At 44.2% G+C, this 18,837-nt stretch overlaps 1 protein-coding gene across 1 annotated transcript in view; it reads left to right on the top strand.

Annotated features, from left to right (window-relative positions):
* LOC122810775 (transcription activator BRG1-like) overlaps positions 1 to 18,837 on the top strand; it is a 1,556,036-nt gene that overhangs the window by 1,097,653 nt on the left and 439,546 nt on the right. The window contains exon 19 of the mRNA XM_044082336.1: positions 3,014 to 3,122. Within this exon, the coding sequence (XP_043938271.1) occupies positions 3,014 to 3,122 (109 nt within the window). The remainder of the gene's footprint in view (positions 1 to 3,013; positions 3,123 to 18,837) is intronic.

Raw genomic sequence — 18,837 nt, 5'->3', positions numbered from 1 at the left:
CCCAAGGTGGTGTCTAGTGTGGCCCTAAATCAGTCCATTCATTTGCCCGCCCCCCCGAGTCCACAAAACAAAGGAGAAAGAATACTGCACTCTTTGGACATGCACAGACAACTTAGATTTTATTTGGACAGGACTAAGCCTCCCAGAAAAACTGAACAGCTGCTAGTTGGCTTTGCGTCAGGGGTAGAGGGGAAGGCCATTTCAAAGCAAACTATTTCTAAATGAATAGCCGATCGCATTCATTTCTGCTATAAGCACCATGGAAAACCTACCCTACAGGGAATTAGACCACATTCCACCAGGGCTGCATCTACTTCTACAGCCTTTCTCAGAGGAGTCCCTACTAGGGACATCCTAGAAGATGCTACCTGGAGCTCTGTACATACCTTCAGCAAGCATTACCACATGCCTATTTTTCTCTAAATCCAGAGCTGGTCTTGCCACTGCAGTTTTGCAGGGCTTGATAGCTGGCCCTAATGCTCTCTAACTTTCTAACTTCCTCTTCCCTTCCTTAACTTTGGGAATCAACCCAAATGTAATAACTGCAACAGCGAAACATGAAGAATATAGTACAGTTGTGTACACTTACCATAAATGTAGATGTTGAAGTGTATTCACTGTTGCAGTCCTGGTTACCCTCCCTGCAGCCCCCTGACTTCTCTTGGCTCTATCTTTCCTTCTTGTTTGGTGTATTTGAGCTTTCTGGTGTATTTGCTTTTTGTTGGAGTTGTAACATAACATATAATTGCTTCCCATTATGGGGGCACCTGACATCTGGGGCAAGAAAAGCTAATGTAATGGTGTTGGCTGCATGTTTTATACCCCTGACAACCTGACGTCATGGAAGAAGAGACAGCATCCGATGCAGGAATCCAAGACTCTGGTATTCAGGCTGGCTGAGGGCTACCTGCAGGCAGATAACCCAAATGTAATGACTGCAACAGTGAATACACTCTTAACATTTACATTTATGGTAAGTGTACACAACTGTACTTTCTGCATTACCCTTTGGGTTGTCTTCATCTGCAAGGATGTTTACAATGTGTCTAGCTCTTTTCATAGCTCATTGCAGACTGAATGGCATTCACTTATTTCCGTATTTTGATGACTGACTCATCTTTGCAGAGTAGTTTCTACATTTAAGATTTTAGAGCCATTACACTGGGTCTCTTCTCTTCTGACCAGTTTGGGGTTCCATGTAAATGTTCAGAAATCCTCCTTGAAAGCATCACACAGTATTGTCTTACTAGACTGTCTCAGACACCTTGCAGCAAACTTTTTTTTTTTTTTTGACAAATGAAGGTGGATTTTTATCTGAAAACGTTCCTGAGCTTCTCAAATCAGTTTAGTCTGTGCCTAGTCAATAACTAGGGGCCTATCAGGGATTATGTACCACAGGTGCTCAGATATTTGTGAGAATTACTGTCCGATGGCCTCTCGTACTCCTCTGTCAAGGTACATCTTGCAGCCATTTCAACAGGTCTGCCAATTATTCCTCCAGTTTCTTTTATATTTTTAGTAAAATAGTTTCTTATGGAAGTTCTACATTTGAGGCCCCCTCGTAAACATGTTGCTGTTTCCTGGGATTTTAAGCTAACCATGTCTCTGTCTGAACATGCTCATCAAGCAGAGTTTCCATTCATCTTATGGAAAACTGTTCTCATTGCTCTGGTATCTGCAAGAAGTGTCTGGTTTGCAAGCTCTCATGGTGGGCGAGTCTTGTCTAGTCTTCCGTAGAGGTAAGGTCTTGTTTAAAAATAAATCCCTCATTCATGTCCAAGGTCATTTCTGAGTTTACTTTAAATCAAGCCATCAATCACCCAGTGTTCTATCCAGATCCTTAGAAGCAGGGAGAAGGGGATTCTACATATTCTGGGTGTGCATAGGCAGCTCAGGTACTATCTTGACAAAACTACAGCTTTTTAGCTTTTTGCTTCTTATGTTGGGATACAGAAAGGACAACCAGTGCCAAAACAGTTTCCGAATGGTTGTCCTCAACTATTGCTTTTTGTTGTGTGCATCATGTTAAATCAGTCCTAGGCACTTTAAAGGCTCATTCAGCTAGGGCCTTGTCATCTTTGATGACTAGAGACAGCTACTTGGTCATCATACTTACATTTACAAGGCATTACAAACTGGATGCTTTTTCTAGATCCAGGACAGTGTTTCCTAGGACCATTCTTCTGGGGATGCTGGATCTATATCCTTCCTTTTTTTCAGGTTGGTTAGGCTTTGATAATCAGCCCGTGTAGCCTAAAGGCTAGTGCACTAGTAGGAATGATGTACGTAGTAAGTAGTGTAGTGTAAGCTGCACTTGCCCATAGCAGTAGATATTCAAATTCCTCACAGCTGCAGTAGCCACACCCACCCTCCATCCCCCTATTTTTGTGTGTAGTTTGCTGGGATATATAATATTTGCCTCATTTTTTAGTGGTTCACACAGAGTTGGCACCTCTAACTTTTGAGTAAGATGGTCCTGAAGAATCTTTCCCTGACTGATGATTTTCCCTCCACAGGCTGCCCAGTCAACAGATTGAAATTGTGGGAGGGAGCTAGAGCTTTCAGAAGCTGGCTAGTTGTCCTGAATAGGACGCAACCCAATGTAGCCTAAAGTGTACTGAAGCAGTGAGGAATTTTAATGTCTGCTGTTATGGGTAAGCGTAGCTTGCGCAACTGTACTTTGTAGATAAGATTTGTAATGGTGAAATAAGAAAATGCTTTAACGGTTGTTTCATTTCTTTATAAATTCTGCATTTTTGTCCATTCTAGTTCTTCAAAAATGCTTTCAAGACGCACACCTTTCTTTCTGTTTTTGAATTAGTGGACAGAGGGAGATGTCCTAAATACATACTGTGAGCAGTGCTAAGAATATATTCTGCAGATTTCTCATTCAGATGGCTTTACTATGATTGGTGTTAACTTTAGTGCAGGGGTCCCTTTTCACACAAAGATTTTTCTGCTGTCATGTTCTTACACAGCTTGTATTTTTCTGATGACTTTTTGCTTGTTCTAGCAGCACAGGACGTCAGCTCAGTGAAGTCTTCATCCAGCTTCCATCTCGTAAGGAGTTGCCTGAATATTATGAACTAATCCGTAAACCAGTTGACTTCAAAAAGATAAAGGTATGGCTACTTTTTGTCATCCACTTCACACTGCAATATGACTAAAAAGATCAACTTGCTTTATACTTAATGCAGTCTGCAGACCCTAGCAGACAGTTGGTAATGGATTTGTTTAAACTGCTCTGCAGGTTTCCGGTTAAAACTAAAGTAAATTTTGAATACATTGACAAATTAAGGGACAGGATTGCATTCATTTAATAGATAGGTGAAGGACAAAAGCATATTCAGAGCCAGTTGGGACGTACATGGAATGTGACACACTGGAAGGACAGACTGAAGTCCCATTCACTGATAGAGGCACACAAATACAACACATTTTGACTGCATGTATGATGTCATGGGAAGCTGTATTTTATTTTATAAACATAATTGATTAACCCATTGATTCTGGAAGACAACTTTAAATGCTGGAATACTTGATTACTGTAAATTGATCTACAGTGGCCATTAGGGGCGAAATGTCATTAATTTTGTGACATTTGTTTTATCCTCTCTAGGGTTATGGGGGGAACTAGAGGGAATGTCCCACTAAGAGACAGGTGTCCGGAACCGAATCTATCTTGGAGAGGATGCCAGCCTATCAAGGGATGTAGCACACCCATATACCCTCTCACCCAAAGGCCACCTGGAAGATTTTGTATTAGTGTGCCTTTGTGATTTTTGGAGAAAACCAGCGACCTTGATGTAAAAAAACATGGATGCAGGGCTTGCATTAGGTTTTGCATAGTAGGCATGTGATCTAGGAACAGTACTGGAAAGCCTGTTGCTGTAAGGCAGTCGCACTAAATGCTGGACCAGTGTGCTACTCCAGATAAACAATACTGCCAAGTTATCGGTAATCGTGTCTCACTGCAACCCAAGGATGGTTATTTGAGCAGCTAGCACAAGACTGCAAAAATCTGTAAATGTATATAAAAATTAGAAAATAAAGAAGAATGTACGCCATCAGCACAGGCCTGGTGATATTTACTTGAAGGACTGTACTGTATTTAAGAAAGAGTGTAAAAGAAACTGCTTTAGGAGGGTGAGTAAAAAAAAAAGTAAGAGGAACAAATACCAGCTTGTCATTCAAGTGTAAATTTTCAGATCAGCAGTTTAATAAGACAAAGACTGGCAAGTAGAAATTTTACACTTGAGATGAGTATTCACACCAGCAAGTAACCACTTTTATTAAATGTTAATATATGGCTGTACACCGTCTGCTTAGTTAAATGTTACTGTGTGTCTGCATGTGAACCATTTTATTAAATGTTAGTATATGGCTGTATGTGAACTGCTTTATTACATGTTTGTATGTGGCTGCATACGAACCGCTTTATTAAATGTTAGTATGTGGCTGCACCTGCTTATCAACTGTTTTATTATATGTCAGAATGTGGCTGCCTGTGAGCTGCTTTATTATTATTATTATTATTATTATTATTATTATTATTATTATTATTTTACATTTGTTGGCCGGGCTAGTCTAGCTGGATATATGTCCATTTTCAGTAGAGGCCCGGGGAGAAAAGCTCCAAGCAAAAAAATGGGAAATTTAACAATGCATATAACTATGAGAAGTACAATACAGAGTTAGCACTCTGATAGAGAACAGTTATAAAATAAATTTGTAAAACTAAACACTTTTAGTGGAAATTAAACTAAACAATTCTACAACTCACAGTAGAAGGTATAAGCAAGCAAGTCTTAGAAAAGGGAAAAGAATATATATATTCTAAAATTCCTGAGTAAGAGTCAGTAGTAGTAAGTCAATTTGGAGGTAAAGGTTATAGGAGTAGTGTATAGGGTTATGGTTTATTATATGTTAGTATGTGGCTGCATATGAACTGCTTTATTAAATGTTCGTATGTGGCTGCATATGAACCGCTTTATTAAATGTTCGTATGTGGCTGCATATGAACCGCTTTATTAAATGTTAGTATGTCTGTATGCTTGCTTGTACAGCAGTTGAAGTAATTGTTGCTGCTGTCCAAACCTTCGGATGCTATTTATTGCAAAGCAGGGAATGGGCCTGTTGGTAATCTGATGAAATAGTAGCATCCACACAGTCTTGGGGGTGTTTCTAAAGCCAGTTTAATAATGGTATGCTAAGGGCTTGTAGTAGTAAGAGGCGATTACACTGTTTTACAGAGCTCCAATGTTGTTTTCCTCAATTTGTAGTGCTCTGTCCATTTCTGAAGGCCACAGCTGCATATGGACAATAACCTGTGTAGTGCTGGTAAGACGGTGGTAATTGATGGCAGGCAGAAAATAACATGGCCTATCTAGTTTGATAATTACTCGCTGAACCGGGTACAGATGCATTAATTGTAGCATGCATTTGATGGTAAGAAAGACTGAAATCCTTAGAGAAGACTTGGAAAAGAAGTATCTTAAATTTCACAATTATTAAAGATATAAGTAAGCGTCAGGAAGCTGTTGTAAGATTGAATTAGGTGTGAAACTGAATTCTGTATGAGTGTAGTCCTGTAAAAGGTGGTGGATGCATTGATGTAGCGTCATTGATGTAGCTTGTGTAGGCTAGGCAAAGGGGTAACCATGGTTGTAGTAAGGAGAGGGTAACAGACCAGAGTTTGGAAAAGGAATTGGGGTTGCAGCATTATGGTATTTGGCATATTAGAATTGTTATAGCAGTCTTTCTGCACTTGGTTTGTTTTGTCAAACCTGACATTAGCAGCCCAGATACAGGATGGATTCAGAATTGTTTGTGACCTAGAAAGAGATGGAGGATATGGCATTTTTGTAGGCTATTTTCCAGTGTGTGTGTGATACATGCATATATGCATGTCATTGTATGTGGTGTACTTGCGTCCAGCATGATGCGGCTGTATTTTATAGAGATGTGCTTTTTTTTTTTTTTTTTGAATCTCACGGGGTGGGGTGGGGGGTTGGGAGCTGTTAAGTGCTTAATAGGTATCAGCACATCAGCTCAAGTAAGCACTTGGATTCATAGGTAAGTACTAGGCTATCTGCCCGAGGGCATCTGTAAGCCTAGCCAGATTGTGTTGGTTTTCACACCCCCTTAGGTTAGTTCCCTGTGCCTCTGTCCAGCAGAGCCACTGCAGTGATCTCCAGGGTAAATTTTCTGATGTTCATCGTGCATACAGCTGCAGTAATCACAGATGGGTTTTCAGCCGTCAGGCGGTCCCTCGGTCGGCCGAATTCCAAAGTCTTGGTCCGGCGTCGGTTGTCGTCGCTTACTCTTCTGACGTCAGGAAGACCAGAGTATAAAAGACACAGCCGACGCCATGTTCTTCAGTCTTTTTTGCCGCGCGGTGCCCGAAGCAGAAGCAGTTCGCAAGTGCCGGTCGGCCAGCTCCTGAATTACGAAAATAATTGGAACCGAAGTCTTCATTAAAGCTAAGTACCCGTTGGGAACCTTTTCTTGCCTCAGACCGATGTCAGAAAAAGTTAATAATTGTATTTCTTGTGGGAAGCAAATACCGCATAAGGATTTCCATTCCTTTTGCATACCTTGTTTGGGCCCAGACCACGTCGTCTCGGGCTGTCGCTTTTGCGCTACCTTCAATAAACGCACCATCAAGCGTCGGGCGGAGTTCGCCCAACACTACTTTGGCAAAGCTTTTGACTATAAAATGTCGTCTGACACTCCGACTACCGTTTTGCCCAAAAAACGCAAGGAAAAGAACCGACACGCGAGGCCCTCGGTCCCCGCTGACACCACGCCAAAACAGGCTACACGTGGTCCGGTACTCAGCGAGACACCTTTGCAGTCCCTGACTACCGACGACACTCCTTTGGCGGTGTCCTCTGTACCCGAGACCGCTGGGTCCTCGGCCCTTTCCCAGACTACAACCGAAGCCCCTGCTATTGTCGAGCCTACTAATGTGGACAGGTCCACTTCCACCCATGGTGTATTTAGGCCCTCATCTGCTTTTTCAATTAAGGCCTTTACTAAATCCAAAGCAGCCAGGCATCCCACAAGGTCTGTTCCACAGGGCCCATCTCCTGGACACATGCCTAAGAAACAGATGCTCAAAATGGCTGAGGATCTAATTACTCTTATCAGAGGTTCTCAGCCCCCTCCTGACAAGAGACCCAGAGTGGAGGAAGAATGTCACTCATCTGATCAGGGATCCATTTTATCAGAACATTCTGATGTAGAGGAACAATCTTACTCTCCTTTTGAGGATTCGGATGCAGAACAGTCCATCCCTTCTGTATCCCCTCCTGAGGATTTTTCTTTTGGGGAAACCTTGCACACCTTGAGGGAACACTTCCATTGGGAAGGCCAAGACACTTCAGATTCCAAGAAAAGGCTTAGGGAATTTCTTTGGTTACCTCAGCATAGGCCTCTGGCCATACCCCCTGTTTTGGATGTTCTAGATGATGTCTACTCAGAGGCTTGCCTTAACCCTGATTCTCTGCCTCCTGCACCAGTAAAACCTGATGGGTATTACAGAGTACCCAGTTCTCACCAATTTCTCTACAAAGGCCATAATGCTGACCCTGAAACCATTTCACAAGGCTCCAAGGGATTAAAGGCCTCCACTGCCAAGAATCCACTTCCTGCAGAAAGGGAATCCAGATCTCTAGAAAGGTGGGGTAAAAAGGTATATACCTCGGCCACCCTAGCCATGAGGGCCTTAAACCATCAGTTTCATATGATTAAATATCAACAATACCTGTTATCACAATTAAGGAACAAAATGTCTCAACCTGAACAACCAGATTTAAAAGAGTTACAGGATATGATGCATAGTGCGGAGCAAGTGGGTAAACACACCTTACAATGTGGTTATGATGCCCTAGAGGCTTCGAGTAGAGCGGCTGCTACAGGATCAGTCATTCGCAGACACGCCTGGCTTAGGGAACAAAATTTGCCTGACCATGTGAAAGCTAAGCTTCTTGATGCTCCTTTACAAAAGGATGTACTATTTGGTACTAATGCTGAGGAAATACTACGGAAAATGGAAGAAAAAGCCAAATCTATGCAAACTGTCAAAGCTTTATTACAGGTCCAACCACCACGTTTTAGCAGAAATTGGCCTTCAAAAAACTGGTCCTTTCCAGCCACTGACAAGCCCTAAAGAGGTAGATACAGACAGAGAAGGGGCAGAGGGCAATCACAAGGATCATATAGAGGCAGACAATGGCAATCTACAGCACCAAGAGGTGGTGAAGATAGTGCACAACAATACAGGAAGCAAACCCAATGACTCCTCATTTCCATGCCAAGCAAGTTTCAGCTGGCAGCACCTTTGGGAGGGAAACTAGCATTATTTGCCAGCAATTGGCATATTGTCACAACAGACAAATGGATATTGGACATTATAATCAGAGGCTACAAATTTCAATTTCACACTCTTCCAAAAATGAGAGGCATGCCAAACCTGCCACAAAATCAAAGGGCAGAGGCGCAATTACAAATTTCAAAGCTCCTAAAAATGAGAGCTATACAAAAGGTACCTACGCTCCAACAAGGTCAAGGTTTTTATTCAAGACTCTTTCTGGTACCAAGAAAAGGAACCGACTGGAGACCCATTCTGGACTTATCCATCCTAAACACATTTCTGCTCGTACCAAAATTCAAGATGCTCACATTACAGCAACTTCTTCCCATGCTGGGCAAGGAGTTTTGGCTGGTAACATTGGACCTCAAGGAGGCATACCTGCATGTCCCAATCAGACAAAGCTGCAGAAGATACCTCAGATTTCTTGCAGGTTCAATCCACTATCAATTCTCTGCATTGCCCTTTGGCTTATCTACTGCTCCCAGAGTATTCACAAAGTGCCTGGCAACAGTCATTGCCTACTGCAGACTTCAAGGGATACAAATTTACCCTTATCTGGACGACTGCCTGATCCAAGCGGACAGCAAACACATACTACTGGAACATCTGGCATATGTGACACGGTTACTGCTTTCTCTGGGATATACCATCAACAAAGAGAAATCAAGGCTAACACCATCTCAGAAAATAACCTTCCTGGGTGCCAGCTTGGACACAAACACCCAGATGGCATATCTTACGCTAGAAAACAAGGGCAACTATCTCAGTACTTCAAAACACTAGCAAAGTACCAGGCTTACTGCAAGGAAAATCCTGCAGGCTCTGGGATTCATGGCATCTTGCATTCTTCTAATCCCATGTGCAAAATTGCATATGAGGAAACTTCAATGGTACCTAAAAAATCTATGGTCTCAACACAGTCACAGTTTGGAAGCAATTATACCAATAATCCCATGCTTGCAAAAGGAATTTCTATGGTGGGCCCAAGCATGTCAAGTAAACACAGGCCTTCCATTCTGCAAGCCTCAAGCAAAACGAGTCATAACCACAGATGCCTCAGATTACGCCTGGGGCGACATGAAGGACAAGTGCATTCAGGGCAGATGGTCCCAAAAGGAAAAGCACCTGCACATCAATCAAAAAGAAATGCTGGCAGTAATAAATGCAATCACAGCTTTCAAGGACTTCCTGCATCCAGGGCAATTGCTGATAAGAACAGACAACACCACAGTAATGTGGTACATAAACAAACAAGGAGGAACACATTCATACCCCTTGTGCAGACTAGCCATGACTCTTTAGAACTTGGCTCTGGAAAGACAAATCGAACTCCAAGCACAGTACGTGCCAGGGCTGGAAAACACACTGGCAGACACTCCAAGCAGAAATATGACAGATCCACACGAATGGAAGTTACATCCTCTGGTGTTTACAGAGATAATCCAAGCGTGGGGGAGGCCGGACATAGATCTTTTTGCCTCCCACAGGAACCATCAAATGGAAAAGTTTTGTTCAAGGACCTTCCATCCAAAGGCCTGGAAAGTGGACGCCCTTTCATTCTGTTGGACAGCATGGACAGTTTATGCATTCCCACCTCTGCCTCTTCTGCCCAAGGTACTTTTGAAAGCAAGAACAGACAAACCAAGGATGATACTGATTGCTCCAGATTGGCCAAGGCAACACTGGTATCCACTCCTGAGGAGCCTAACGCATTCTCCTCCCTGGTCCCTGCCTCTAATACCTCTTCTGCTGACTCAGAACAACTACAAAACTCTTCACAGTCAGCTGAAAACACTCAACCTCGCTGCATGGAAAATTCCTTAACACCACAACAGACTCTACTCTCCAAGGAGGTGCAGGATGTCATTTTGGAGGCCAGAAGACCATCTACTAGAAAAGCTTACTCTGCAAAATGGAAGCGGTTTTGCTGTTGGAATGAGAAAAAAGGCCAGGACCCTAGAAAATTGAACTTGCCTCAGGTTTTACAGTACCTAACTGAACTACTGAACAGTGGGCTCTCATTTTCTTCCATAAAAATTCATGCCTCAGCCATTTCTGCAGAATTCAACACGGATCCTCCTTTATTCTCTCACCCACTCTTACGACAGTTCCTCAGAGGGGCTAAGAATATAAGACCTCCAAGGAAGCAACCAATACCAGCCTGGGACCTTAATTACATGCTAGAAAAATTAACATTGCCTCCTTTTGAACCTGCTGCCTTAACAGATTTGCAATATTTGTCCTGGAAAACTGCTTTCCTTCTGGCCATCACTTCAGCTCGTAGGGTTTCTGAATTACAGGCCCTCATGGCGGTGCAGCCATTCCTCATTTTCCATCAAGACAGGGTTTCCCTTCCTACCAACCCATCTTTTATGCCAAAAGTGGTATCCCGGGTAGCCTTAAATCAAGCCATACACCTACCTACCTTTTATCCTAACCCTCAAAACAAGGGGGAAGGCTGCTACACTCTTTAGACATCCATAGGCAGCTACGTTATTATTTGGACAGAACAAAGCCCTTCAGGAAATCAGAACAACTTTTTGTGTCCTATGCCGTAGGAGCTCAAGGGAAACCAGTTACAAAACAGACCATTTCCAAGTGGATTGGCCACTGCATACGGTTTTGTTATTCCTATCATGGGAAACCTGTCCCTACTGGTATCAGATCTCACTCCACCAGGGCCACAGCCACCTCTACAGCCTTCCTCAGAGGTGTTCCTACTAAAGACATTTTGGAGGCAGCCACTTGGAGTTCTGTACATACCTTCACAAAACACTACCACCTGCCCTTATATTCCAGAACAAGAGCAGGCTTTGCCACTGCTGTTTTGCAGGGCATTCTGGCTCAACCCAGTTCCTCATAGTACCTACCACCCTATGCATAGCTTTGGGACTCTACCCATCTGTGATTACCAGTGCAGCTGTATGCACGATGAACATAGTACAGTTTTGTACCTACCATAAATGTAGATGTTCGAGTGCTAATACAGCTGCAGTACAGGTTTCCCTCCCTCCATGTTCATCATGCATTACAGCTGCAGTAATCACATATGGGTTTTCAGCCGGCAGGCGGTCCCTCGGTCGGCCGAATTCCAAAGTCTTGGTCCGGCGTCGGTTGTTGTCGCGTACTCTTCTGACGTCAGGAAGGCTAGAGTATAAAAGACACAGCCGACGCCATCTTCTCCAGTCTTTTTTGCCGCGCGGTGCCCAAAGCAGAAGCATTTCGCAAGTGCCGGTCGGCCAGCTCCTGAATTACGAAAAAATTTTGGAACCGAAATCTTCATTAAAGCTAAGTACCCCGTTGGGGAACCTTTTCTTGCCTCAGACCGATGTCAGAAAAAGTTAATAATTGTATTTCTTGTGGGAAGCAAATACCGCATAAGGATTTCCATTCCCTTTGCATACCTTGTTTGGGCCCAGACCACGATGTCTCGGGCTGTCGCTTTTGTGCTACCTTCAATAAACGCACTATCAAGCGTTGGGCGGAGTTCGCCCAGCACTTTTTTGGTAAAGCGTTTAATTATAAAATGTCGTCGGATACTCCGACTACCGCTATGTCTAAAAAAACGCAAAGAAAAGGACCGCCAGTCGAGAACCGCGGTCTCCACCGACACCACGCCGAAGCTAGCTCCACGTGGTCCGGTTCTCAGTGAGACGCCTTTGCAGTCCCTGACTACCGACGACACTCGGGCGGGTCTTCTGTACCCGAGACCGCTGGTTCTTCGGCCCTTTCCCAGACTACTACCGAGGCCCCTGCTAATGTCGAGCCTACCAATGTGGATAGATCTACATCCACCCATGGTGTATTTAGGCCTTCATCTTCCTTTTCTATCAAGGCCTTCACTAAATCCAAAACAGCCAAGCAACATACTAGGCCTGCTACACAAGGCCCAGCACCTGGGCCCACGCCTAAGAAGCACATGCTTAAAATGGCTGAGGACCTTATCACTCTTATCAGAGGCTCCCAGGCCCCTCCGGACAAGAGACCCAGAGTAGAGGAGAATTCCCCTACTTCTGACCAAGAATCCATTTTATCAGAACATTCTGATGCTGAAGAACACTCTTATTCCCCTTTCGAGGATCTGATGCAGAGCAGTCTATTCCTTCTGTATCCCCCCCTGAGGATTTTTCCTTTGGGGAAACCTTACACTCTTTGAGAGAGCACTTCCACTGGGAAGGCCAAGACTTTTCAGATTCCAAGAAAAGGCTTAGGAATTTCTGGTTACCTCAGCATAGACCTTTGGCTATTCCTCCTGTTTTGGAGGTATTGGATGATGTCTACTCGGAGGCCTGCCTTAATCCTGATTCTCTGCCTCCTGCACCAGTTAAGCCGGATAGGTATTAGAGTACCTAATTCTCATCAGTTCCTCTACAAAGGCCATAATGCAGATCCTGAAACTATTTCTCAAGGCCCTAAAGGAATTAAGGCCTCCACGGCCAAGAATCCACTCCTCATGGAAAGGGAATCTAGATCTCTAGAAAGGTGGGGTAAGAAGGTTTATACCTCGGCCACCCTAGCCATGAGGGCCTTAAACTGCCAGTTTCATATGATTAAATATCAGCAATTTCTGTTATCACAATTAAAGACCAAAATGTCACAGCCTGAACAACCAGATTTAAAAGAGTTGAAGGATATGATGCATAGTGCTGAACAAGTGGGTAAGCACACCTTACAATGTGGTTATGATGCCCTAGAGGCCTCCAGCAGATCGGCCGCTACCGGATCAGTCATTCGCAGACATGCATGGCTAAGGGAACAAAATCTGCCAGACCATGTCAAAGCAAAAATTCTGGATGCACCTTTACATAAGGATGTTCTTTTTTGGTGCTAATGCTGAGGATATTTTACGTAAAATGGAAGAAAAAGCAAAATCTATGCAAACTGTCAAAGTTTTCTTACAGGTTCAGCCACCACTGTTCAGCAGGAATTGGCCTTCAAAAAACTGGTCCTTTCCAACCACTGACAAGCCCCAAAGAGGCAGATACAGACGCGGAAGGGGCAGAGGACAAGCCCAAGGGTCCTATAGAGGCAGACAATGGCAATCACCAGCACCAAGAGGTGGTGATGACAGTGCACAGCAATACAGGAAGCAGACTCAATGACTCCCTCATTTCCAGGCCAAGCAAAATTCAACTGGCAGCACCTTTGGGAGGAAAACTGGCTCTATTTGCAAACAATTGGCATATTGTCACAACAGACAAATGGATTCTGGACATAATAAACAGAGGCTACAAATTTCATTTTCACACTCTTCCAAAAATGAGAGGCATGCCAAACCTACCACAAAATCAAAGGGTAGAGGCACAACTACAAATTGCAAAGCTCCTAAACATGAGGGCTATACAAAAGGTACCTACGCACCAACAAGCACAAGGTTTTTATTCAAGGCTTTTTCTGGTGCCAAGAAAAGGAAACTACTGGAAACCCATACTGGACTTATCCATTCTAAACACATTTCTTCTCGTGCCAAAATTCAAGATGCTCACATTACAGCAACTCCTTCCCATGCTGGGCAAGGGGTTTTGGCTGGTAACATTGTGGACCTCAAGGAGGCATACCTGCATGTCCCAATCAGACAAAGTTGCAGAAGATACCTCATATTTCTTGCAGGTTCAAAACACTATCAATTCTCTGCATTGCCCTTTGGCTTATCTACTGCGCCCAGAGTATTCACCAAGTGCCTGGCATCAGTGATTGCATACTGCAGACTTCAAGGGATACAAATTTACCCTTATCTGGACGACTGCCTGATCCAAGCGGACAGCAAACTCTTACTTATGAAACACCTGGCATATGTGACACGCTTACTGCTTTCTCTGGGATACACCATCAACAAGGAGAAATCAAAGCTAACACCCTCTCAGAAAATAACCTTCCTGGGCGCCAGCTTGGACACAAACACCCAGATGGCTTACCTTACAAGAAAAACAAGGGCAACTATCTCATTACTTCAAAATACTTGCAAAAAGTACCAGGCTTACTGCAAGGAAAATCCTGCAGGCTCTGGGATTCATGGCATCTTGCATTCTTCTTATCCCATGCGCAAAGTTGCACATGAGGAAACTTCAATGGTACCTAAAAAATCTATGGTCTCAACACAGTCACAGCTTGGAAGCGGAGATTCCAATAATTCCCTGTCTTCAAAAGGAATTCATATGGTGGGCCCAAGCATGCCAAGTAAACACAGGCCTCCCATTCTGCAAGCCTCAAGCTACACAAGTCATAACCACAGACGCTTCAGATTACGCCTGGGGGGCGCACATGAAGGACAGGTGCATTCAGGGCAGATGGCCCCAAAAAGAAAAGCACCTTCACATCAATCAAAAAGAAATGCTGGCAGTAATAAATGCAATCTCAGCGTTCAGAGAATTCCTGCATCCAGGACAACTACTCATAAGAACAGACAACACCACAGTAATGTGGTACATAAACAAACAAGGAGGGACTCATTCATACCCCTTGTGCAGACTAACCATGACTCTTTGGAACCTAGCTCTGGAAAGACAGATAGAACTTCAGGCACAGTACCTGCCAGGAATGGAAAACACACTGGCAGACACTCTGAGCAGGCATATGACAGACCCTCACGAATGGAAGCTACATCCACACGTATTTACAGAGATTGTTCAAGCGTGGGGAAGGCCAGATATAGATCTTTTTGCCTCCCACAAAAATCATCAATTAAAAAGGTTTTGCTCAAGGACCTTCCACCCAAAGGCCTGGAAAGTGGACGCTCTTTCATTCACACGGACAACTTGGTCAGTTTATGCATTCCCACCACTACCTCTACTGCCCAAGGTACTTTTGAAAGTAAGGACAGACAAGCCGAGGATGATACTGATTGCTCCGGACTGGCCGAGACAACACTGGTATCCACTCCTGAGGAGCCTAACAAACACTCCTCCGTGGCCCCTGCCTCTAACACCTCTACTGCTGACGCAGAACAATTTCAAAACCATTCACAGTCAGCTGAAAACTCTCAGTCTCGCTGCATGGAAAATTCCTTAACATCACATCAGACACTGCTCTCCAAAGAAGTACAGGATGTCATTTTGGAGGCCAGAAGACCATCTACTAGAAAAGCTTACTCCGCAAAATGGAAGCGGTTTTGCTGTTGGAATGAAAAACGAGGGCAGGACCCTAGAAAATTGAACCTACCTCAGATTTTACAGTACCTAGCTGAACTTTTGAGCAATGGACTTTCATTTTTCTCAATCAAAATACATGCCTCAGCAATCTCTGCAGAATTCAACATGGATCCTCCTTTATTCTCACACCCACTCCTACGACAGTTCCTCAGAGGGGCTAAGAACATAAGACCTCCAAGGAAACAGCCAGTGCCAGCTTGGGACCTTAACTATGTACTGGAAAAATTGACATTACCTCCCTTTGAACCAGCTGCTTCAACAGAATTACAATATTTGTCCTGGAAAACAGCTTTTCTCCTGGCCATCACTTCAGCTCGTAGAGTATCTGAGTTACAGGCCCTCATGGCGGTGCAGCCATTCATCATATTCCATCAGGACAGGGTTTCCCTTCGTACCAACCCTTCCTTTATGCCTAAGGTGGTATCTAGGGTAGCCTTAAACCAGGCCATACACCTTCCTACCTTCTACCCTAACCCTCAAAACAAAGGGGAAAGGCTGCTTCACTCTTTAGACATCCATAGGCAGCTACGTTATTACTTGGACAGAACCAAACCCTTCAGAAAATCAGATCAACTACTCGTTTCCTATGCTGTGGGGGGTCAAGGGAGACCTGTCACTAAACAGACCATTTCCAAGTGGATTGGTCACTCCATACGCTTTTGTTATTCCTATCATGGAAAGCTTGTCCCTACTGGTATCAGACCTCACTCCACTAGGGCCACAGCCACCTCCACAGCCTTCCTCAGAGGAGTGCCTACTAAAGATATCTTGGAGGCAGCCACTTGGAGTTCTGTACATACCTTCACAAAACACTACCATCTGCCCTTATACTCCAGAACAAGAGCAGGCTTTGCCACTGCAGTTTTGCAGGGCATTCTAGCTCAACCCAGTTCCGTATAGTACCTACCACCCTATGCATAGCTTTGGGATTCTACCCATATGTGATTACTGCAGCTGTAATGCACGATGAACATAGTACAGTTTTGTACCTACCATAAATGTAGATGTTCGAGGGCTATTACAGCTGCAGTACAGGTTTCCCACCCTCCTTCCCCACTTGGTAAGACCTTGGGGTCTGAATAACTATTCATACCTGCTGACTGGGTTATCCTGCTATGTCTTATTTGCTTACTTTTGTGTATTAGACTTATTCATGTATTGCCTTCCTTTTGGGAGCACCTGACATCTGGGGCAAGAAAGACTGAAGAAGATGGCGTCGGCTGTGTCTTTTATACTCTAGCCTTCCTGATGTCAGAAGAGTACGCGACAACAACCGACGCCGGACCAAGACTTTGGAATTCGGCCGACCGAGGGACCGCCTGCCGGCTGAAAACCCATATGTGATTACTGCAGCTGTAATAGCCCTCGAACATCTACATTTATGGTAGGTACAAAACTGTACTTTCCCCACTTGGTAAAGGCATGGGGCCTAAGAACCTCTTCGTAACACTTGACTGGGTTATCCTGCTATGTTTTATTTGCTTACTTACACTGTTTTTGCATTACATTGCATTGCTTGCATATGTAGATAGCTTTATTTATGTATTGCCTTCCTTTTTGGGGGCACCTGACATCTGGGGCAAGAAAGACTGAAGAACATGGCGTCGGCTGTGTCTTTTATACTCTGGTCTTCCTGACGTCAGAAGAGTAAGAGACGACAACCGACGCCGGACCAAGACTTTGGAATTCGGCCGACCGAGGGACCGCCTGACGGCTGAAAACCCATCTGTGATTACTGCAGCTGTATTAGCACTCGAACATCTACATTTATGCTAGGTACAAAACTGTACTTTTCCTATCCACTCAAGTGCTTGAAGAGCGTTAGTGAGGGGCTCGGCCTAATGTAGATTGGAATACTGTTCCAAAGCATGGGGAGTCACTGGGACAGGAATTTATCCCTCCAGCACGTCCTATTTATCATTGTGAGGTTTAGATTCCTAGAGCATGTGACTCTCGGGGATTTGTTTTTTTAAGTTGGAGCATGTCCATCATTTCTGGGTTGGACATGGCCTTGTATGTCAGGCAGATATCACCTCTGAGTAAGCGGTATGCAACCGAGTACAGCTGGAGTTTCATCAGTCGGGCTGCATAGGGCATCTGTTTGAGGCCAGTAATCATCTTGGTGAGGTACTTCAGTGGTCTTTCCAGCTGTTGCAGCTATTTTGTAAGGTACATCCCAAATGGGGCGTTGTGCTCTATGATGAGTCTGATGAGTGATTGAGTAGAGGAGCACAATAACTTCTTTTGTTCTAGATGCGAACCCTTTTATGATTTAGGTGGGCCATATAGAAGGATTTTCTAACCACCTTGGCAATATGATTATCAAAGGAGAGATTACTATCTACTTGAGTCCCCAGATCCCTTATTACATTTTCTGCCACATAACACAAGCACTCAGGTCACTCCACAGCAAGTACAAATATGACTCAGTCATTGTACATGCCGGTGTGAACGACCTGAGACGTACCTCCCTGGACTACATGAAAAGAGACATAGAGGAGCTCTCTGATTATATAGCCCAGGCCGGTATGACCCTGACCCTGAGCAGCATCTTACCCTCACCAAGAATGATGCCACAGTACAAAGACAAAATGATCAGTTTTAACAAGAGGCTTAATTACTGGTGTCATTCAAAGGGGATCCAATGTCTGTCTGCTTGGGATGACATGCTCGACAAGCCACGCTGCTTCGCAAGGGATGGCTTGCACCTGTCACCCCTGGGCTTCCGGATATTGGCCAAGGCTCGTGCCATCCCCATAGTACCTTTTTTAGGCAAGGCTCAAATGACAAACCTACCTCCCTAGAAAACACAAGTGGAAAAAAAATAAGGGTAATGCTGCTCAATGCCAGAAGTCTAAACCTCAAGATGCACGCCCTCGAAGCCCTCCTCAGTATGGAGAACATCGACAAAACTTGGACCGAACCACATAAGGAGGGGGAGTATCCATATTCATCAAAGATACCCACACCTCCAGGTTAGTGGCAACGCACAAAGCATCGGAGACCATCCAGGTGCAACTAACCATAGGCAAAACTGCCTTACAATTTGTAGCATGCTACAAACCACCCTCTCAAACTCAGGAAACTCACACAGCCTTCCTGAAGACACTGGAGAGTATGAATGTCTCTCCAAATACCATCATATTGGGAGACTTCAACTACCCAAACATAGACTGGGAACATTACTCAAGCCCAAACACCCTAGCCCAAAGGTTCCTAGAATTCATAAACTCAAATGCGATGGAACAACTAGTCACCATTCCCACAAGAGGAGACAATATACTAGACCTGATCATCACAAACATGGGGACA

Source organism: Protopterus annectens, chromosome 9.part0 (assembly GCF_019279795.1).
Source record: "Protopterus annectens isolate FY-2018-M chromosome 9.part0, PAN1.0, whole genome shotgun sequence".
Lineage (NCBI taxonomy): Eukaryota > Metazoa > Chordata > Ceratodontiformes > Protopteridae > Protopterus > Protopterus annectens.
This window is presented reverse-complemented; position numbering and strand designations above follow the sequence as displayed.